Source organism: Haliaeetus albicilla, chromosome 26 (assembly GCF_947461875.1).
Source record: "Haliaeetus albicilla chromosome 26, bHalAlb1.1, whole genome shotgun sequence".
NCBI classification, from domain to species: Eukaryota; Metazoa; Chordata; class Aves; order Accipitriformes; family Accipitridae; genus Haliaeetus; species Haliaeetus albicilla.
Window position 1 is genome coordinate 6,456,955 of NC_091508.1, and position 22,682 is coordinate 6,479,636.

The 22,682-nt window shown below is 45.4% G+C and overlaps 1 protein-coding gene across 1 annotated transcript in view; it reads right to left on the reverse strand.

The window, feature by feature from the left end:
• The window catches only part of GNAI3 (G protein subunit alpha i3), a 32,408-nt gene that overhangs the window by 4,921 nt on the left and 4,805 nt on the right, over positions 1–22,682 (reverse strand). Inside the window, exons 2-5 of the mRNA XM_069770825.1 lie at positions 10,009–10,051; positions 9,760–9,901; positions 7,469–7,626; positions 621–749 (exon numbers count right to left, since the gene is read on the reverse strand). Of these exons, the coding sequence (XP_069626926.1) occupies positions 621–749; positions 7,469–7,626; positions 9,760–9,901; positions 10,009–10,051 (472 nt within the window). The remainder of the gene's footprint in view (positions 1–620; positions 750–7,468; positions 7,627–9,759; positions 9,902–10,008; positions 10,052–22,682) is intronic.

The following is a 22,682-nucleotide window of genomic DNA, read 5'->3' on the forward strand; positions in this document are numbered from 1 at the left end:
TAGCAGCCGCTACAGAGGTTAGAGGGAGCTCGATTAGCGATACGTAAAGGGACACTGCCAAGACCAGGCTCGATACCCGAGCCCTGCAGAGACTGAATTTAGAAGGCAGAGAGGACAGGCAAGTCCCATCCTCTGCACTGTCACGCAAAGGCAGCAAGTCCCCAACACACTTTCTGCATGCCCCATTCCTGCTCCACAGCAAGTGTCAGTCAGCACAGTCATCTACAGCTTCGTGGAGAACACCATGCAGCCCAGAGCCAAGACTGTGACTGCAGGGAGAGCTCTTATCTCCCACTTCAAAGGAAGGGGTTAAATTCAAACTCAAAACCCAGGAGTCAGTGTCCTTTTAGTATATTTTTTTTTTCTCATCCTGTAAACAAGCAGTCAGTACCTGTGTCTGCGATTCCAACATAAAAGCAGCTGAAAAGAACAGAAGAAGGCAAATAAAAGTCAAACCGGTATCTCCAGTGAGCAATGCCAGTAGAGAGGGAGTGTAACGGAGGCAAGGAGAACAGTTAAAACAGGGCAAGATGTTTTGCAGCGCAGGTGTGGGACCTACCACCACCACGCACTGAAGAAGTCACCACATTCCACAGGGACAAGTGCTGCCCTTCACTTACTTGAAGTACAGGTCCTTGAAGGTGAAGTGAGTTTCCACAATGCCTGTAGTTTTAACTCTGGTCCGCAGAACATCCTGCTGAGTCGGAATATAGGTCGGCTGGGATATTCTATCCAAGTCATTTAGGTAACTAAACCAGAAGAGACAACACAAGATGCGCTTTTTTTAGTCTGCTTGCTTGCCATGAATCTTTTATAAACTGCAGAAGAAAGTCATCACGGAATTTATTCATCATCTTCACACAGTACAGACCTCAAACATGCAGCAAAAAAAACCCCTCGGGTCTACCCCAGGGTTGATTTTATGTTGGTTTTTTTTTAACCCCTCCCCATATGACCTTGCAGCATGTGCTGGATAGAGTTCAGCTAGCTGGGGAATGAAGCCTGATAAGAAGCTAGCACGAGAAGTACTGCTGATGCAGAAGCCATGCCAAGACTGGTATCTCATGGGGCAATTCAAAGTAGTCAAGGTCTTTCACATCAAAACACAAGACAATAAATGCAGTGGCTCACTTTTAAAGGGTAAGGATACATCAAATGAACCAGGAGGAAAGAATTAAGCATCAAGAACTACCCCAAAACAGGCAGATTCATTCACCTCCTTTAGCAACAGCAAACTAACACAATGCTTGCCGGCTCCCCGACAGCACAGCTGCTGGAGGAAGCCATTTCTCTGCAGCATCAAGGCAATGCACCCATTGAGACCCCAACTAATTCCAGCTCCAGCAGATTCCCTTTGAAGTTTGGCTCTCAGGCACATAAGTAAGAGGTATACATCATTTCCAGCAGTGACAGAAATCCTGCTCCAGCCAGCAACACCTCTGAGCTCATTTTTCCTGTTAAGGGGAAGGCAACGGCCTCCTGCTTCTGCAAATGAAATGGGGATCGCTCCAGCTCCATTGGGAAGGGACTGGCCACATCTTTATGAGGAGTGGTTTTTAATCTATACAGTACTGCATAACTGTGAGATTTTAGTGGCACAATGACTCTACACTGGTGTAATAAACCCTGCCCTCCCAGCCAAACCTTATTATCACAGATCTGTTGTCAGCCAGGGATCACTCCTTCCCATGTGCCTGAACGCTGCACCAGGAACCCCAAACTTCCACTCGCCTTCGTCACCGAGCAGGCAATGTACTGAGTGACATCTCCCTCCTCCATCAGCTTCAGCATCTCCTCTGGCTGGGACTGCCAGCATATTTGCAGAGCACTGACCTATTTTCCAAACCCCAGAAGAATCCAGCTTACCTGCCAGCCTCCTGCCCATGCTCGCCCAGTACCGCAGGGCTTTTCTCAAAGGGCTGGTATCTGCAAGTGGTTTTAGCCCAGGAAGGGCCAACTCCTCTCATTCCTCTCTCATGTTCAGTGGGATGACAGGTTTGTGAACTGCTCTTTGACCAGAAACGCAGCACCCAAAACTTACACTGGGGACTGGCTTTAGTTTCAGCTTAGTAAAACAGAATTTGGAAGGTACTTACCTTCATTAGGCTTCTGTTAACATGCCCAGATTTCCCCCTCCCGCCTCTTTCCTAACAGTAGGAGTTTAGCTGGGATATGGTGGTTCAAAAGCTGATGGGAGTGCTACCTAAGAACTGACCCAGCAACTTCTAACAGCTTGACTTTGCTACAGGTCACACAGCTGCCCTGCATCACTGAAGTGATAAATGTGCAAGCTGAGGCTGTAAAGCATCTGCTCCTAATTGCCAGCTTTCAGCATCAGAAGTTTGGGCAGTGAAAGTGGTATAATTCCTACTTAAGGCTTTTTAGGCAGCCAGTGAGGAGTGGATGGAGTCAGGCAACTCCCACCAAATGAATTGCAAAGTGCCACAGAAACACTTGAAAGCCAGTCAGGGGAACAAGGTATATCAGATTAAGCAGTGCTCTATCTGCAAGCTCCTTTAAAAAAAATAAGCCTTGCCAGACTAATTCCAGGGAGACTCAAAGAGCAAATCCCATGGAAATGCCTAAGCAGTTGGAAGATCCAGCACAGGGGATTTCGCTGTAGCAGAAGAGCCGCCCAAGTGTACGTGCACACAGCCTCCTCCAGCCATCCTCGCCTTGCCAGAGGCAGTTACTTTGCGGGCAGAGGAGGCAGCCATGCCCACCCAACAAAACCAGGCTGCAGAGCCCAACCTGTGCAGACTGCCACTTGTTTCCCTCTACCATGTACAGATTTAGTGGAACTTGAAAAAAAAAAACACAAAAAACCAAAAACCAAAACAACCCCAAAAAAACAAACTGGAAAAGCAAGGTCTGAGACTCATAGTTTCGAGCAACTCATAACTCACAGCTTGCCACAGTCTGTCTGAAAGTTTAAAGATGTTCCTCACAAATATTGTTTTGGGAACTGAAAACATATACCTTACTGAATCTTTCTACATCCCACGCAGTTTGAATCCCTTTTCACAATCTCCTTCGCCACCAGGCTTCCTTCATACGCTGAGGTTGCAACACTTGTTCCCCACCTTGGATCCTTGTGTTTACAGAGCCAGCTATTTCTCACGCTTCAACATCACCTTGCAAACACAAGCTTGCAAAAAGACAGTTTTGTTTTGTTTCCCTTTTTTCCACTCTTAAAATGAGGGTTCAAGTACAAAAAAAGCTGACCAAAAGCCTACAGCATAACTCATGTTTGTCTTAGTGACCATCCAAGGCTTCCCAGGACATCCTGTGCCAGGCTGGCACTGGTTCAATACCTGCGTGTGCAAGGATCTGTAGTTCCAGTCCGATCAGAAAACGTGCTGGCTTCTGTGTCATCCCATCTCACAGTCAGACTGCTCTATGAAATGCTGACTGCAGGAGAGGGATGTTCTGAAGTGGACAGCTTTCAGTTGGTGAAGATAATAGAGTTCCCCTCCTCCCCATGCTCACATGAACTGTGGAATGGTATTTTCCTAAGAATTCGGTCATGTTTCCTTTTAGCACTGGAAAGAATGCTTTCAAGGCCAAAAAAGGCTCTGAAAGCTCTGAAAGATTCATGCAAAGCATTTATTATGAACGGCTATCTGCAGCCCGAGCTAGAGGAAGGAGGGGCTGTCACCATCACGCCCAAAGGCAGAGCAGCAAACAAAAGCCAGCCTTTGCCAGGGAGAGGAGACAAGAGGGTAGAAAGATGGAGGTTTGGTACCCAGGTGGGTCAATATTTGCAGCCACCAAACACCAAGCCTTCAAGAAACATTATCACAAGCACCTGTGCCAGTCTGAAAACACAAACAGTATTCTTCCTACATAGGTTGACAGCTCACACAGAATTAATCATCTCTAGCCAAGTCTTCCTGCAGCAAGAAGAAAACAGGTGAAGACCTGGTGAAATCTATATTTGAGAAATGCATTTCTTCTGCAGAAGTCTGCCTCCTCTCTTCCCTCATCTTTAGATGGATTTTGGCAGATAAAGCAAAGCAGAAAACAAGGTAACAGAGCACGATCTCCAGGAAAAGGGAATGTTGCTTATTACCTTTACCAATTTGAATGCTTATTTGGGCCAGCTAAGACAGACCCACAGGCTGCAGCACAGACCTACAGATGAAAAAGCTCACTTCAAAAACCTGAGCTGTGATCCCAAGGTGGTGCTAGTCAAGGGGAATCACAGGAAAGCATCAGGAGGACAATGCCCTACAAGCTAGTACTTGAAAGCAAAGAGGAGGAAAAAAACCCACATAGAAATAATCTAGGTTTTATCCAGCATCATGTCAGTGAATTCAGGCCAAAACTGCCACTTGGGAACAAGACAAGATATGCCAGAATATAGAATGGTTGGATCAGAAACTATGCTAATTGCCTGTGAGACAGCAGATAATTACCTACAGTATCAGCAGACCGGTGTCTGCATGAACTTCAGAAAAAGTAGTGAAATCAGCAACTAAAATATTTTAAAGCATTATCTGCTTGCTGACATTTCCAAGTATCAGACAGAGGTAATTGAAGAGATGCACAAGACAGCAACATGCCTTAGCATCCACACTGCTGCACCATCGAACAGGTTCTTGTTCTTTATAGCTATTATACCAAGCACTGTGCACAAAGGTCTGAAACACGTCTCCACGGCATCGACTTGAGATGGGAACAGCGAGCTACAGAGCATTTGCTCACGTCATAGGTAAAGAAAAAGGGGAAGTTGCAATAAGGCAAGCAAAGATAGCAATGTTTGAAATATCCCACCAAAAGAGTAGGGTGGTTGCTAGAGGGCCATTATCATATGGTGCCTGGAGAAGACACTGAGTGTTTACACTAGTGCTTTAACATCCACAGTTTAGACCAAGTTACTCAACTGTTCTTAAAAAAAAAACAAAACAAAACAAACCCAAGAAGAAAACATGCAAAACACTATGATTCCAGGACAGATCATTTGGATTAGTGTCACAAGTGGTTATCTTTAGGAGCTTACTCCCCCCCCGTTGTGTACGGATTACAACACACCGTTATTATGGTTGTCTCCTCTCCTCCCACACGGCCTCCTGCCTGCCAGGGCAGCTCTCTGACAGGCAGGATCCCTGCCTGCACAAGGGGAAGTGCTCAGCGAGGCAGGAAACAGCAGGAAGAAAAGTTTTCAGAACAATTCAATGCTGTCCTGCAAACCTTGGCTCTCTGCCACAGCACTCTTGATCTTGATGCCACCTAATTTTCACAAGCAATGGTTCATAAGTTCCTCTTTTCCCCCACCATTCTGGGTGTCTCAGCAGAGGCCCTGAGGTCTGATGTGAAGCAAGGAACAAGCTAGAACAGGGCTTGAAACACAGCACAATACTGAATTTCAGCTGGAAAACCAGTCATCTCAAATGGGGCACACATTTAAAGGCTGCTAACCCTGAAGTTTCAGTCCCATTTGTAGGAGATATTGAAAGGAGCAGGGAAGTGAAATTCCCCCAGGACAATTGCACACAAAAGCTAGTACCTACGTGACCACCACCGCAAAAAGCGATTGCAAGACGTCTGTTCTTTAAGCACGGACAAGGGAAATAACAGGGTAACACCAGAAAATAAGGCAGGTCAGGAGCCATGTATTGAGCAGAGAGGAAAAAATACTGACTGAATGCTCATCTGGCAGCTCATTTTGTATGCTGGCGAGGCAGGGGTCCTGCAGGACAAAACAGGTTTGTAACTGCGTGATCGTGCTCTGCGCCACAGGAACCCCACTCACAGTGTTTCTTAACTGCCGAGTTGCTGGGCTACCGATTCAAAATAATACTGCTTTAGTGTAATTTCCTGTGGTCTTAGGACAGGAAGCAAAATTTTCTGATGCACTTATCACAAAAATGCCACGTGGGTCATCATCAGGCTGAAATCTCTCTGCCACGCAGATCTGACACCAGCCCATGACAGTAATTCATCACAGTAGCTGTGCCAACTCATACCAGTACCAGAAACTGGACATGAGTGGGTTGCAGGTATTCACGAACAGGAGTAACCCTTGGAATCCAGTCTCTGGAAGGTAGTCAGGTCAAGTGGGCACCTACTAAAGCAGGCTAACACCCTCTCTCCCCAATCTGCTCTGCTTCTGTCCCCTTTCTACCCTGTTTTCTCCTCTTTCAAAGCTCACCATCAAGACCACAAAGCCAAGGTTCCCCATCTTTAGCTTTCTCCTTAAGCTTCACTCAACCACTTATGCTTTCTGCCCTAGATCCTCTGCTCAAGAAGTCTGTAAGCTTTCCTTCTCTTCTCCACATCTTTTCATTAAATTATCCCCTCATTCCCCTCCCTCCTCATCTATCCTTTTTTCTCCCTTTGAATCTGAGGTTTCCTCCTTGCATGCTGTAAAGGCACACACAAATCTGAGAAAGCCTCCTCTTGTCAACTCACTTACCTTGATCTAAACCCATGATAGCCTGCCAAGGTGTTACCAATTTAGAAGAATTTGTCCTTATTTTCAAGCTAAAATATGCTCTGCAGAGAAAGAGCCTGCAGGCAACTGAGCTGTGACATCTAGAGCTTCTTTATAAAGCACTTCCAAACTAATTTTTCAAAGGCTTAAAACTTAGCTAAAGTGAGACAAGTTTTCAGCTGGACATCAGGAGGCACACTTAACCCCAAAATCATCCTTTCAGAGTTTCAAATATTTGTTCTAGAGAAACCAAGCACATGACTTAAAAAAAAAAAGAGAAAAAGAAAAAAGCATCAACTGTTTTGCTCATTAGAAGAAATAGTTTCCCCTCCCTGCACTAACCTGCCTCTTGGAAATAGATGAGGCATTTAGTCAAAATTCTCATTAACCAGCCAGCAGCAGCCTATTCATCTAGTCATAACTTTCCAATTGTTAAGCAATTGTGTGCATTTTAGAAACAGAACAATAATAAGGTTTATAGCCAGCCTGCAGCATCTGCCTGTGTGGTGTCAGGCACAGAAACAGAAGCTTAGTGAGAGCTGTTAAGGAGAACAACCATGTGAATATTGATCTGCCAGTATCAGGAGATCCTACTATTGGAAATTGCTGCTCATTACAAATTTGGTAGTTTAATCAGGAGCTCGGTTTCAGGAGGTGTTACTCCTTTCTGCAGGGATAATCAAGGGGACATAGCTGATCAGCTGCCATAACAATCCATCTTAATGCAAGCTGCTAAGTTATTCCTCCACTAAAAACAGATTAGCAAATTCACTTAGGCACAAACCAAGGAATGTCATTTTTTCCTAATACTACATACAGGGAAGACAAACAGTAAAACTGACTTTGATGAGCTAAAGCACCAAGTCACCTTGTGAGCCCAGTCCCATGTAAACCAGTTAGACTAGGGTTTCTGTCCACTCCCTCAGAATGGGACCCTCACGACCCAAGTACCACCCTTTCAGTGACACCAGCCCGTTTTGAACACTATTTGGTTAGCTGGGAGGAACCCAGAAGCTGGTAACAGTTTCTTACTATGATGCAGAGTCATTAAGCTGATATTCTCTCGATCTGCTGAAGCAGGCCTGAACTCCAGCATCTCTCCATAACCGCTTAATCACGCCAGCTAGCTCAGCGGTCATCACGCCTTCCTCTGCGCTTCCAGCTAATACAAACAACTGACGGGCATCATCCTGCAGGAAGAGGGGAAATCAAAACAAGTTAGGATGTACGCCTGTTTATACCTTTACAAATGACAGCGAGGTTTAACATCAGTAACGATCCCAGGGGCTGTGGCAATGGCTCTAAGGAATCATGGTCCGCTCTCTCAGGCTGTCTGTCCAGTCTACCCCCCAAATCATCAAGTTATTTTTCTCCTGCAGTCAGAAAGGCAAATGATGCACTGATCACAGGTGGCACACAATGCTTCTGTCGTGCCATCACTGCAGAGATCACTGCTCCAAAGTAACAGGCAGCATTCACATCAAACAGGAAATTTCAGTAACCTGGTGTAACATTTCAGAGAAAAGGTAGCAATGCCAATGTGCTACCATAGACTAATAAACTAAACAGTAATTTTTAAACTGGAAAACCTCTATAATAGTGTTGTACAGTATGGTGACAAGGAAAAATTCAGTATCAAAAGCAAGCTTTGGATGATTATAGGTTTAAGGCTTTGAGGACTTGTCATTTGCTGCAACAGCTGTCAGAAGTAAGGGAGACCAATTTCTTAATAAAGCATTTCATCAGGAGATGGGATGGACTGATCAGGATTTGAGTGTCTGCCCTAGAGCATGAAAAAGTCTTCTTATAAGTCTTAGAGCAGGACCTCACTCTTCTACAAGTTAACAAGCAGATTTTGAGAGTGAAAAACAGGCTGACCTACATCCCACACTGATGTTTATTTCTACAGTGATCAGACCTGCCAGCATCCTTTTGGGAGATGTAAGAGACCTTTCACTATCCCAGCAAGTTCTCAACTTCAGACTGTTTCCTCCTAACATCAGCTCCTCTCACTTGAGCCCTAAACCATACTGCCCAGGACGTACCTAAGCTCCAGCAAGAGTCAAGTCGGCATGCTACTCCAAAGGGTACCTCCCTAGCACAAGCAACGGGCACCAAAATTAACTTAATCAAGGTCTGAACTGCCACAACACAGAGGTGGACCTCAGTTATGAATCTTTGCAGGTACAGCACTTATGGGCATGGCACTATGCTGACATGTCACCGCTGTGGTTTGCTGCGAGACAATAGATTTGGTTACCCTTGGTCTTTTCCTAGGAAACTGTGGCAAGTTTTTTGCCCTACAGGGTGGATTGGGACATAAGAAAATTCTTGGCACGCAGCTTTTGTTCTGCTTTTGCAAAGCCAGCTAAGCCTGGGCAGGTCAACTGAGAAAGGAACTTGGATTTTAACATCTTCCTCCTTCCAGCTACATTAGCTAGGCTGAGATCACCACTCGGCTTCAACAAGCACAGAGGAAAGGTGAATGCCAGGGAGGATTTGGAGCAGCAGCCGAACAACAGCCTAGGTTAACGTGCAAGTGAAGATATGCCCTTCAGTCAGGATGTTTATATCGTCAGTTCAAAATATCTGTGGTTGCATCACAAAGAAACGGTAGGTTACTTCACTTACCGTATATTAACTGTAAGCATGAGGAATTAGTGCCAGATAGCAAGACCCACAGGCTGTGCAGCCACTGCCCTATGCTGATATACACAATTCCTTTCTTTCTCCTACACGTTTTCAGGAGTCCCTGACTTCCCATTCTGTCTGTGCTTTCCCCACCACTATAGGAGTCAAGACTTCCTCACTTCAGTTTCTACCATCTTGAAGTGTTGGAGGTGAATGCTAGTAACAACTCAAGGAACCCGCAGAACTGGACGGGTGGGGAAAAGCAGGGCCTCAACCCCCCAAAAAACTAAGAGGACAAGTACAAGTAGTGTAAGTGATTAAAATTTATTTGGCTCAGCTTAAAGATTAACTGGCACAATGCTGTGAAACACTACTGAAGATTGATGTCAAGCAATTTAAATCAAAGCTGAGAATTTTGTTAAACAAACAAACAAAAATCAAATAGTTTAGACAAAGGTTTGGGGATTTTTTTTTTTTTTTTTGAGCATTCAGACTACTAAAGGTTCTTACCCGTAACCTCAGTAAAATACTTGATGCTTTGTACTGGCAATACATTACAGATTATGAAAGGTCTTTTGCTATTGTGTCTTCTAACAAACATATTTCCACTGCGAGTGTCACGGACCGAATTTCCAGGATTAACACAATTCACAGTACAAACTCAGACTAAGGGAAATAAGTGAAATACTTACTGCTCTGGCAACTTCCCCAAAATCTATCTTTAGCCTTCCCATGGCTCTTATGATTGCAATGATGGACTGGATAGTATTGCTGTAGACAACCACTTTATATTGTTTGCATTCTTCCTCCGAGTAGCCATCCTCATGAATAATCCTGGAAGAAAACCAAGCCATCATTCCCAAGCCAAACCAGAAGGGCACCACAGATTTCTTATTTCATCTCGTACAAAATGCAGTTTACATGCCTGCACTCTCACTTACTTCATCTGCTTCACAATGGTGCTTTTCCCAGACTCTCCAGCACCTGAAAAGCACAAAAAAATTCCAATTAGCAACCACATGAAATTAAAAGGAAAAGCGGAATGTACTCCTCCCAGTTCCCACACAGAAGTTGATGGGGTCTGGCGTAAGATGCTTCTTGTGCATTGCTGCTGGTAACAGAGCTCCACAGCAGCCATCCCAGTCCTTTGGGAGGGATCACTGATGAGCACATCCACAGGTACGTCCTTCCTGGGTTTTATTTACAGATGCTGACAGCCATTATGCATTTGTCTGCTCAGAAAAACCCCAAACAAACAAACCAAAAAAGAACCAAAAAGTCCGTCCCCCCCCCGCAAACCAAACAACCACCAAAACCTAGAATTTCTGAGTTTCCGGAGTACACTTCTTAATCACTGAGGCTAGGTCTGAAAAACTGGGACAAGGATTTCTTTCTACCATCTCTCTGTTTCACAGCTCAGTAACTACAGTCCAAGGTAGCCCTACAGTTAAGTGCATCAACGTCATCAGCTACTACCCACCATTACTGAGCTGTGCAAGATAAAAGCATTAGCCTTAAATAACCAGGTGGATGCAATCACAGATCCCAGAGCATTTTTACAAGGAACATCTAATTCAGAAGCACTTGTGTGTGATACACAGTGCAAGGGAAGCAGAGCCAGAATAGAGCTCAAAAGCATGCACAAATTGCTCTTGCAGATCCAGGTGAAGCAGCTTAAGACATTAAAGCCCAGAAATGTGTTACTATGTCAGAGCAGGAACACCAAAACGGATCTCGCAGGTTCCCTTGTCCACTTAGCACAAAGTCAGCCAAATGTTGCTCATCATCATTCAAACTAATGCATTTTATCCACAGTGGAAAGACTAGGTGCACTCCCACGATCCATTATTACTGCGTAGTGGTAAACACACCGATACCACTCCTGAGCTAGATATGTCTTAAAACAGCTATGGCAAAATTCAAAGAAGATACCTGTCTAGACTTGAAGTGGCAACTAAGATGTCTGTGAATCACCAGCAGGAAGATCAGGGACTGGGTTCCTGCTCTTACCCTCCAGCTGCCAACACTGGTTCCCACAGCCACTAGACAACTCGGTGATCTTCACTGTGGCACACCCATATGCATCCACCCACAGAACACGCAAGGCAAATTGTAATTGATTAACAAGCTCTATTCTCTATCATTTCCCACAATACAAGGATTATTATTCTGGGAAACTGAGGATAAAGAGACCCACGGGTTTAGCTCGGAAATGAGCCTTTGCCACAGGATGATTTCCAGTTGAAATATCAGACCTGCAGGCTGTGGCACTTGGACATGCCTGCACTGCAAACAGCCTTCCTTCAAAGAAAGGCAGAGAAACCTGGCTTGCCAAACCTCTGCAGACCTCAGGGCTCTGAGTTATCCCTGTCTGTCTGCAAAATAACAGCTAGTTAATCTGTTTTTCACAGCTTTTTCTCTTGAACCACAGAGCACTCGCAAACCATGTCCCCCTCCCACAGGCACAAGGCAGAAACTACCTTTGCACACCCGTGCAGCTGCTGACACGTTTGCACAGCTCCGTGCAGCGGACACGTACTCCGAGATTCAAAACCATCACATTATCACAGTTTACTGAGCTCTGCAGTCAGCAGCAGTGGAGCTGCACTGCCTGCATGCATGCCTGTCCCAGCCATGAAGCATGTGAAAGGCACGCACGGCATTACTGCATGTCAGCAGAAGCAAAAGTCCTGAATTACCTCGTGTGACCGCAACAGCAGGAGTTCACTGCAAACGAGCCAGACCAGCCACTGGCTTCCGGGCTCCTCAGCCTGAAAGGCTCAATCTGAGCTGCAGAACTGGGTTTGCTGAAGGCAAAGGAATGAAGTTGAGCCTGCCTGGATTTGGATATATGACTCAAGAGATCCTGAATGGACTAAAAGACCCAAACTCTCATTCCCTTCTAGCATCAAGGCACCAGATGTCTCAGCCTGCAGAGTCTACGCAACGCAGCAGTGTGCTAACCCAGAATGGCACTGCTAAAGCAAGGTGAGCTTTGTTGGAAGAGAAAAATCATGTTTAGATTATCAGACCAACAGGAAAAAAAAAAAAAAAAAGAGACCAGCTTTCAGGAATGCCAGGCTGTGAAAACTGGGCTGTGGCATATTTCTCCAGAAGAAAAGCAGAAAAGCTTTCTGGTGATACCTTTGGGAAGCACGGCTTCCAGGAAAGAGCTTCCCAAGCCTCTCGCAACACCCAGAGAACAACACTGCATTCCAGTGTCACTCTCACATCCTACAAGCCTCAGGAAGGCCAGCTCCTAGGAACAGCACCATGAGCAGGCTGTGAAAGCAGCAGCACTTTTTAAAAAAGCAGAATTCACTTCTCAGTCTCACGACTTCGTGTCATATCGGCAGAGGAACCAAGAAATCAAACCCCTGAAGATAAGAGGTTTGCTTTGTAGGGTTTATGTTTGTGATAGGTAGAAATTATTCCCTTGCTTGGAATTTTGTACACCTTTTAGCCTGCTTATTTCACATTCCTTCAGGTTTTTTTTCCCCCAATATCACTAGCAAAACCCTTTTGGCTGATAAGGGAAGTAAAAGCACTGGCAGGACCGTTAAGGTGCAGGTGACAGCGGTGGCTGGGAAGGAGCAAACACAACTGCTGCTTTCTGATCAGTTACACAACAGCAGATACAAGCAGCTCATTCACCAGTGGTGAACAAGTCGTGCCAACCTGAGCCCAAGACCTGTCATTGGCAATCGGGACTGAATGAGGACAACGCAGCCTTTACAGCCGTGCACTTGTATTTCCACTCCCAAGTTCATCCCACTCAGTTCCCAGATGCTGGCGAAGATTCCTGAGGATCCATTGCTGTAATAAATTACAACAGAAAGTTTCCCCAACATGAGACAAGGTCATTTTCAAGCTGAAGGTGCATTTCCTATTTGCACTTAGACAGCTTCAAACCAAACAAGCAGCCAAATATTTTTACAGCTCTTGGTGGCTAAACAGAGCAGATGCAAATCAGCCTCTTCACACAGTAAGAGCTTTCACAGTAGGACAAGCATTTTCATGGCAGGTTCTCAGGCTGCCAAATAGGAGGAAATTCAAGTCAAATGGTGCCTTGACTCATTATATCCATTTGCAGGTGTCACTGGGTTGTACCTCCATCGTGGGGTGGCTGGACAAGGATTTCTATTTCTTTGGATCCATTTTGCACAAGAGAATAGAGAGGCAACAAGAGAAACACATTGGTGTTCAACGAACAAGTACCCAGCGCACAGCTCCTGGAGGTGCCATGGCGAGGATATACACCTAAGAGCACTGACACCTTTAAATGCCAATTGCTCAGATACCGCCTTGAGTTTATCTGTCTCGACATCTCCCTCAAAGGACCGTAACACTAACAGCTGCACCACACAGTAAGAAAACTGTTTCCAAGGTAGGGCACGTAGTACAATTTAAACCAATTAGCCTTTAGTTTAGGTTGAAGGGTTACCAGATTAGAGCCTCTCATGACCAAATACTTCCGGACTGCCAAGTTAAATGTCTGCAAACCAAAGAATTTCAACTTTTAAATTATTCCTAGGCATAAGGCAATTGAGTATTTTGTTTTTCTTCCCTCAAGCCTTAAAGAAAAGCTATTGCCAGTTCAGCCTCAAGTAGAGCGGGCAATATAAACTAGATTCCACCTTCAAAGCCATTCAAGAAGCATTAACAGGGATGAAAAATTAAGCATGTTTTAAGCAGAATAACCTAAAATCTGCTCAGATGTTGGAGTTAACACCTTCCACCCAAGCAAATCCTGGGGCCTGAAGCACACCATGCCAGCACGGCTCCCCACTGCAGCACGCAGCCAGCTATGGCAAGACTCTGTCTGAAACCAGCAGCTTGCAGGAAACATCCTTTCCTTTAGCAGGCAGTTTTTCTTTTATTATCGCCTCCTCTCCCAGCTGCCAAGATGTCTGCGCCTCTCCTCCGGCTGGCACAGATTTTAACAGAGACGGCATCGAGAAGGGCTTGGGAATATCTGTGTGCTCCTGCTACAGCTCCTCCAGCACTCAGCACAGCAGCATTTGTGGTCAGATGTGAAAGTGTTAACGCTCTATAGACTCAGCACTTCCACCCTGGGAGGAACACAAAACCTCATTTTTATTTTCCACAGCCATCCTCCACATTCCCCATATCAAGATGCTGCGATTTGTAAGCTTCAGTGTCCCAAAACAGTGGTGTACAGCCCAGAGTCCCAACAGCAGGAACTTAGAAGAGACTTTTTGAACATAGCCTCTCTGGCTTTTATTTCTCGTCATCATATTTGCTGTCATTTCCTCCTTAGATTATCTTAAAATAATCTGCTGCTGCAGCAGGCAATGCTGAACTTGTACTACCTGTCATTTGACTGACAAAACAATATCAGATACAATTATGCCATGACAACATAGCCAAGTTGGTTATACAACACTAATTCAAACCATATTCGTTTAACTCCTTCCCTTCTCATTTCCAACCCCCACACACTTCAGTGGAGTTTAAAAGAGCAGCAATCCACACCCTCAGTGGAAAGGATGCTGGTTACTTAGCAGAGGTAGGAAATAGTGACCCACATCCTCTAAACCTCTCTCCTTACCAACATACAACCCAGAATTGGCTCCTACAGCACACACGAATGGTGGTCACAGCTACAAGGGCATGGCCAAGCATAAGTCACCTCCTCTGGGACGTTATTCCTAAAGGAGTTTTTCTTGATGTTCCAGGTCCTCTCACAGACTCACTCTCTACAAGAGCCATCCAGACAAGGTACCTCATTAAACAGTTATTTAAAAACGTCTGCCCTCCAGCTCCATAATCATTTGCTGGGAGCTCCTGCTGGGGTGGCAGCTGTTTGCCGATGAGATGGCCAACGTCAGGCACGGTCTCATCTCAATTGCTCAGAAAAAAAAGCATTAATACTGCCCTGGTCTATTCCGAGATATCTGTACTACATCCTCCCACACAGAATAAAGCTTTTTCAGGGGCCCCTCTCACTTTATGCCTATGCTTTTACTCTTATCTTACCTCCCACCACAGACAAGGTCCACAATCATTTGCATTTTACTCTTACTTTCCAGCCCTAGCTTCAACATCTCCAGGTCTCACTCTGTTCTTTGAGGCTTGAAACTTCTCTAAAATATTTGCAGATGTACACACCGCACAAGCTGCTATTCTCCTTTTTCTACCTCACTGGAGTGGCTCTAAAGGGTTTGCATAAAGAGATCCATATTGGACCTACTTGGTAAACAGCTTTTAATCTGCACCCTTTGTTCCCTGCTATCATGCAGCTTCATTTACCCTGATGCATGGTGTTTACGCTTACAGTGTGGCTTAAGCCTTCAGTCACGTACCTTTAGTAGGGTAAAAAAAGAGAGGAGGAATTTAAATGCTACTGAAACACTCCTCCAACCTACAGAAAACTGATGCTTCGCATTAGAAATTAAGATGACGAGTACAAGTATAGAGTTACACTGAAATTCTTACGGACTTTACAGGCAAAGCACCCAGCCTCTGGGATCACAAGCAGGGACCAGATGGGGAGCTAGAAAGAGTTCAAAAATCATGAAATATGACACCATACCTTACTGGGTTCAAAAAATATGAAAGTCAGAGCATTACTCGGACATTTCTCACTGTAAAAGGAAAAGCAACCTTTCCTTTTTGCTCCGATTAGCACAGCTAGACAGGGATCACATTTCGTCACAAGAAACCTAGACTGACCTAAGCAGGGATGTTTTAACTCCATGGAAAAATTGTTTCAGAAGTCTTAACTTCTCTTTTCCCAAATTAGCAGCAAGGAACCTATTTATCCCACAGCTCTGCTTGCACACCCTAGACATGAAGAGCAGCTAATCTGTCACAATGCATTTGCTGCTTTTTATTGTGGTGGCTTGCCCCACTTGATCGATACACACTCTGCAAAAATTCAGTGAAGTCCTTGTTCTTCAACACGTCCTTCAGCTAGCAACCCTACCCTCCAGAAACCAGCCCAAGCCAGGAGGCACTGCAGCTCCTGCAAACCCCCAGAGCTCACCCCAAACCATCCGAGTAACACCCCAAGTGCTTAGGGGAGAGCTTGGCACCATCGGACAGCGCTGAGCTCCCTTCTGCTCAAAGGGTGGCAAGCCTTGTATGAAGTCCTACAGGCAGATCCCTTTTACCTCTGGAGGGGGAAGGGACAGGGGAGGGAACCTGAGCAGCTTTCAAGCCATATTAGTACTGGCCCTGGGAGAGCAATGCATACAAAGGGGGGAAATGATCACCCAACCACTTCCCCCGAGGAAGCCAGAGGCTTTCCTGTAGCAGGAGAGGGGAAGCCAAGCAACTCGGCATGTCCATGCGCTGGAGATTACAGGGAAGAGAGCAACAAGTAAGCTACCAAAACACAGCTTAGACTGGGAATTACAGGTCTATGCAACTACACGCTGGATAAAATGTTTGCTTTTAAACCAATTACTTCTTAATTCACCCTGCTTGGGAAACAAGGAAGGTAGGTCAAAGACTACCTACGTCTTCCAGACATGAGCTTCCAGTTCACTGCTTCAGAAGGTACTAACAATCTTATTTTAAGTGCTTTTTTCCTAAAGCCTTATCAAAACTGCATTAAGCTGTACTTCAGGTGAGGAATTCCACACACACACCCCCCAATTAAGGGGAAAAGCCCTGCAGCATCTGATAGTTTCTGAAGAGAAACCATGTCACTCCTGAAACAAATTCTTAGTAGAGACAGAGAAGAGATGCACCTGGAATATCCATTAAAGCACAAGCAAGGAACACAAAAATTAGTGGACTGACATGTTTCTGATTTCTAGCCTCTAGAGGAGAGCATGCACAGCTTGTAACTACAGCAACAGCCCGTATCGGCTTTAAAATCTCAGCAGGGGTTGGCAGAAACTTTGCCAGACCATTCCTGAGGCAGGATGATGCTGCAACCCTTGCTGAACTCTGAAATCCACGGGAATTTCTTAGTGTTTCCAATATCTCCTCTTAAAAGAGCTCGGGAATAACCCCAGACGTTTCACTTGAAGAGCTTGAAGCTGCAGGGCTGACCCTTTTGTGCTAAGGTGTGGCTATAAAGTGACACTGAATCGCCTGGCGGTGGTTACAGCCCACCTGCAAAACCCAAAACTGAACAATCTCCCCTCTGACAGACTAAAAAGGAGCCAAAGCAACAGTATGACAAAGCTGTCAGGAGTCCAGACCCTAAAATATCAGGGGATTCATTGCAAACATGGAGCAGGAGCTATTCAAATCATCATAAACCCCCATGGATATCTCCCTGATAAAACAGATGTTTCCTTTTGTCAACATTTATCCAACATCCCACCCTAGCAAATGAACACGAATACCTCCCCATATACACAAACATGCTCCTAATGTAGTTTTCCACAATGCTGCCCTCCTGGTTTGTATTCCACCTGGAAAGGCTCTTAGACACCCTGCACACCCTCCCACAGCCCTTGTACCTGTGCAGCTGCATTTCTGGAAGGCTGAACTACCAAGTCCTGTTTCTCTTTGCTGCTTCCCTCCTGGTTTCCAACCTCATCATGCTGAATTCAAATCCCGACATCCCCACCTTCTTGTATATGTATTTCTCAGCAAGGGCGAGCTGCCATCCCTGCTAACATTCATCCCATCTACCGTTGTCGAGACTTTTTATTTCAATGCACCCCTGGAAAGCTCTTGAATATCACAAGGCCAAGAAGCGTTCAACAAACTGCAGAATCAAACGCAGTGAGAGAGCTGTGCAGGGAATCAGGAAAAGGGGAAAAAACATGAGAGAAAGCAGCAGAAGTGTTGTATCATCAGGCCTCAAATAATACAGTTATTGTTAGAAAAGTCAACAAGAACCGGGACAGCTTAGGTTGACACTTAGGCTTTTACAAGAATAACTACACATTGGAAAAAACCAATATATACAAATAAAATAGGGCATATGGGCTGACTAAAGCTTAACTTTGGAGGTAAGAAGAGCCAATGTTACAGGACAAACCACTTGAACTTGTTGCTGCCTCTGGATGAAGTAGACACAGAGGAATGTCATTTTGAAAACATAAGTAACACAAGTCCTAAGATCACCTCAACAGGCTTTCAAACGAAACGCAGTGTACTGCTTTGCCTACTGGCTTACCTGGGCTGCAGCTGATACAGTTTCCCCCCCACACCCGGAAGGTACCTGGAAGATGCTCAGGAACAGCAGCAGCCCCGGAAGATTTCCCAACACAGAGGCGAGCAATGAAAGAGCTGTGATGGGGTGGCTCTGGCCAGCCCAGCCTGCGAACCACCCCACTGTGGTACACGCCGAAGAGCTGCACGTTTCCACTTCATATGCTCACAACAGATCACAGGCACTTCATGCTGCATGCAATTGCATTTATTTTCCATATGAATCTAATAACGTCCCCATATGAAAAAATCAGGGAAAGAACTAGTCCTACATACATCATTCAGCCATTCAATATGCCTTAAAATGTTGTTTGCATAAGCCAGAAAAATTAAGACTTGAAACTATAAACCTGTAAATGCCTCAGTGATGAACATTAACTCCCGAGTACCCAAGCATTATGTTTTATAAGCTTTTTTTGGATTTGCCTTGAAACTGTCGGGGCATTCGCCTTGTTTTACATAATGGCTTTGAACATGTAACGATTGCTTTAAAGCTTCTGCAGAGATTTTTAACAGGTGCCTTACAACAGAAAGCCTTCAAGCACCTGGCATGGCAACTGCCGCCATGCAGGGCAGCGCCGAGGCCAAAGCGCATCTATCAACCCAAGAGAGCATGCCAAGGAGTCAGTGCCAGCATGGGGAAGACCAGCAACTGATTTAATTTGCGGCATTTAAAGCAGACATCGTACCACATCCCAGCCTAATGGCAGCAAGGGGCTGGGAAATGCTGGGTTCAAAGCACCAGCTCTACTTCACACTGGAGTGCAGTTAAAAACATCCTCTGACCATTCAGAAGATTGAGATATCCCCAGGAATTCTGCACCAGTCCTGCCGACCACCGGGAAACACTGGCCTGGTGGAACTAGCTGTCTGCTAATGCACCATCACCCACACGCAGACCTGAGTGACCACTGACGTCACCAAGAAATTGCTTAAGAAGTTGCAGAAATAGGCACAAAATCATGCAATTACAAAATTAAAGAGGTTAGGAAAGTTTTTTCCTGAAAAAATTAAAGATAGAAACTTGAAAAAGGAAAAAAAGACTAATCTTGGAAGGCAAGCAGATTGTTTTTTTTCCCCTCCTTGCATAGCTGTTGCACTAGATCTTAATGACCTTGTAAACTTGCAGAGGCACAGCTAAGTAAGAGGAAAACTGGTTTACAACCACTTGTAGCTATGAAGTGGACAGACAGCAACTGTTGATGTTCCTCCATTGTCATCCCTCGAGCACCTTGCCTTGCTCTAAATCTAATTTTGACAATAAATGTCAAAGCAGTGACTCCACAAGCAAGTCTTGTGGTGAATACAGGATACTGGCCTTACAGGGGATGGTCTTCTGCACTCAAAAAACTGCAAGGCTAGTGTGCAATACTATTTGGGTGACAGCATGAACATCCTGAACTTTGGCAACGTCCCTTTTTACCTTTGATACAAAATAATTTCTTGTGCAAAAAACTATTTTCATCCACAGCCAGAATCAAATTAAAGTTCAAATTTGATTTAGGAGAGGGACGCTAACAACTTCCATTAACCTAGCCTCAACCCTGCAGCACAGCCACCACCCACACAGGGAAGAAGGGCTGTCACAACTGAAACTGCTGATAGTCACAAACTCAAACGAGAAAACATCTCCCTGGTGGAAACAAAGCCTTTCATTCCCACCATGAAGTGGCCAACTGGCCCAAGGGTGAGAATTGTAAATACCAGCTGTGACCTTCTCCTCTGTGAAGCCAGCACCAGCTACACTCATGGTAGGATGCCGTAACAACCTGCACTGTTGCCAGCAACCTGTATCCTAAATGCTCAGCCAGGGAGGCCTGAATTCCCTCCTCTCCAGCCAGAGAGTTCAAATCCTTTCTGAAGTCAGCTGCAAACACCTTGTCCTCTACAGGAAAAGGCCCCTCTGCTGCACTTCAAGCTACACAGCTAAGAGCCAGCCCAGGACTTCTGGTTTGTAGTTGTTTTTGCAGCTCTTTGAACAACACTCCTGGGAGTGCTTTAAACTAATTGTGCCTGCTGTTGAGCAGCGTGGACTCCAGACACCCACCGATATGCAACACGCTGCCACAAAGTGTCTTTTGGCTAAGGATCAAATGAACATCTCTCCCAGCTGGGCCTCCCGGGCACCCCTTTCTCACCAACAGCTCCTTATGTTCAGACCCATGTTTTTATGCTCTTTACATCAGATGTAAGTTTAAGCATGAGGAGCAGCTTCCAGTGAAGCGCTCCAGCATGTCACAAATGCAGCAAACATCTTCCCTAACCTGTTGTGAGAATTGTCCTGAAGATGCACTCCACAGCAGCTTTTTCATCCTCCAAATGCCATATAACCGTATAACACCGTAATACCAATCCTTCTGGGGCAGGATTCACACAAGTGGATGCTCTTACAGAGATACAGGATTAAAAAAAGGCACCGCCTGGTCTGCTTGGATACTAGCATGGGTGGAATAAAACAGAGAAAAGCCTATAAAATGGGAATTATATCAAAAAGCAACAGATGACTTGGAAGGGGAGGGAATGGTGGGAAGAGAGGGATTTGGAAAAGATTTTCATTAGCCTCGTCTCCTGAGTATCGAGTTTCTTCTTGTGATGTGCCTGTTTTTAAAAAGTCAAACATCCACTGAATCTGATGCAGGGACAAGAGTCTTGAGTTGTTAAAAACACTTATCAAAATAAGCAGCCGGGTGGGGAACAGACTGTTAGTTCCCCCGCTGAGGGAAAAGCTCATTCCTCAAACATGAGGGAGTTCACCGCAAAGACCCCAAAACACAAAACTACAGGAGGCTGAGCTCAACCAGCATCTCCACTCGCCCCAGAATTCAGATCCTGCTCGTTGTTTGTTTTTAAAGATAACCCAGCCAGTGCCACCCTGGTAACGAGGGAAGGTTACACGAGGCAGAGAAGTTACCAAACACCAACTGAGAAAACATGAAATAAGAGACAGGCATGGGATCGCCGCCATCGCTGGTACCCGTGGGGGAACAAAAGGTGACGGCACAGAGGCGGCGTATCACCCGAGTCTCGCCACCCGGTTTACGAAGAACACACTAGAAAAATAATCAGCATCTGCCGGTCATCTCAGATGCAAACCCTGTTTAAGTCATTAAGAGATGCTATTTGATCCCACTTACATGAGGAGCAAGTGTCTTCTGTATCTGAAGTGGGGAGCATTGTGCCTCTACAGCTGTAGTTACTTTAAAAAGCCACGTTCTAATTAAAAAATTCTTCTTCTTCACAGCACACTCTCCTCTTCCAAGAAAAGTTATTTCAATGCTCTGCCTCAGAATTTAATGAAACTTGAACCATGTCCAGAGGGCTCTTGGAGGATAGGATGAAATCCCAATTCCCCAGCCAGTCACTCCATGTGTATTTGAGATGTGTGTTATAAATTGTCTGTCCTCGGCTCCCAGTGCTGGGCCCAAACATGCTTGTCTGTCTGTCTTTACACAAGCATGTGATGTACACACAAACCCAGGCAGCATCAGCCAGAGAGAAGTCATCCCGTCCCACAGCTGGCTAATGGCATTGGATGTGACATCATGCAGAAAACAGAAGTTCGCACCTACACAGCAGCATCCAGCGTGGCAAGATGGTCTCTTCTCCAAGCTGCAGTTGCCCTGATTAAATCACAGCTGACTCCTCAAAAAACTAGTGAGGTTAAGTCACCCTGAAGAATTATTGTTTTGTAGATAAGAAACATTTCACCTGCCCTGCATCTGGTTTTGGTGGGCAAAGGGCAGAAGAGAAGACAAAGCAGAAGGTACACACAGATCCTGTGCTTGGTCCTCACCCAGGCAGATGGGAAAACACAGCTGTAAGATGTAGCTCTGACATCTGAAGACAGGGAAATACCACCACCAAGACAGATACTACCTCCATCTCAGTAGAGGACAAGTGCATCAGGTCCTCCAAGTTCAAAACACAGACAAGAAGTGCTGTGTCTTTGGAGAGATCTGACCTATTATCAAATTGCTTCAAACATTCTCTGCTCAAAGGGGTCACCAGATGGCTGTGACACTTCTGCACAAAGATCGGGATGTCTCAGACATGAAGAGCACCTTTCACAACCCAAGCTGGGAGTCAGGCACTGAAGTGATCTCATCACAACTCCCACCGGTTGCCTCTTCAAACTAATTGGATTGAGGTATTTAATTTTTGTCTTATGAAAACACAACTTGGGGCTGAGCCCGACTGCTGGATGTGTGAGAAAAATCTTCACGTGGCCACAAGTCACAAGATACACACCATGTACCTCAGAGAGCTGGTAGGAAGAAAGCTCCAGATAGCTCAAAGATCAGAAAGGACAACGGCTCCCTCCAGGTCCCCCAAGCAGTGTCCCCATGTCAGCTCCAAGCTGGATATCTGTGTCCAACCTCAGAGCTTCATGTCACCCTTCAAAGCGCATTAAGCAACTCCAGAGCCAAGGAACAGCCAGGTCCGACACCCTGACGGTGGCTCTGAAATAGGGACC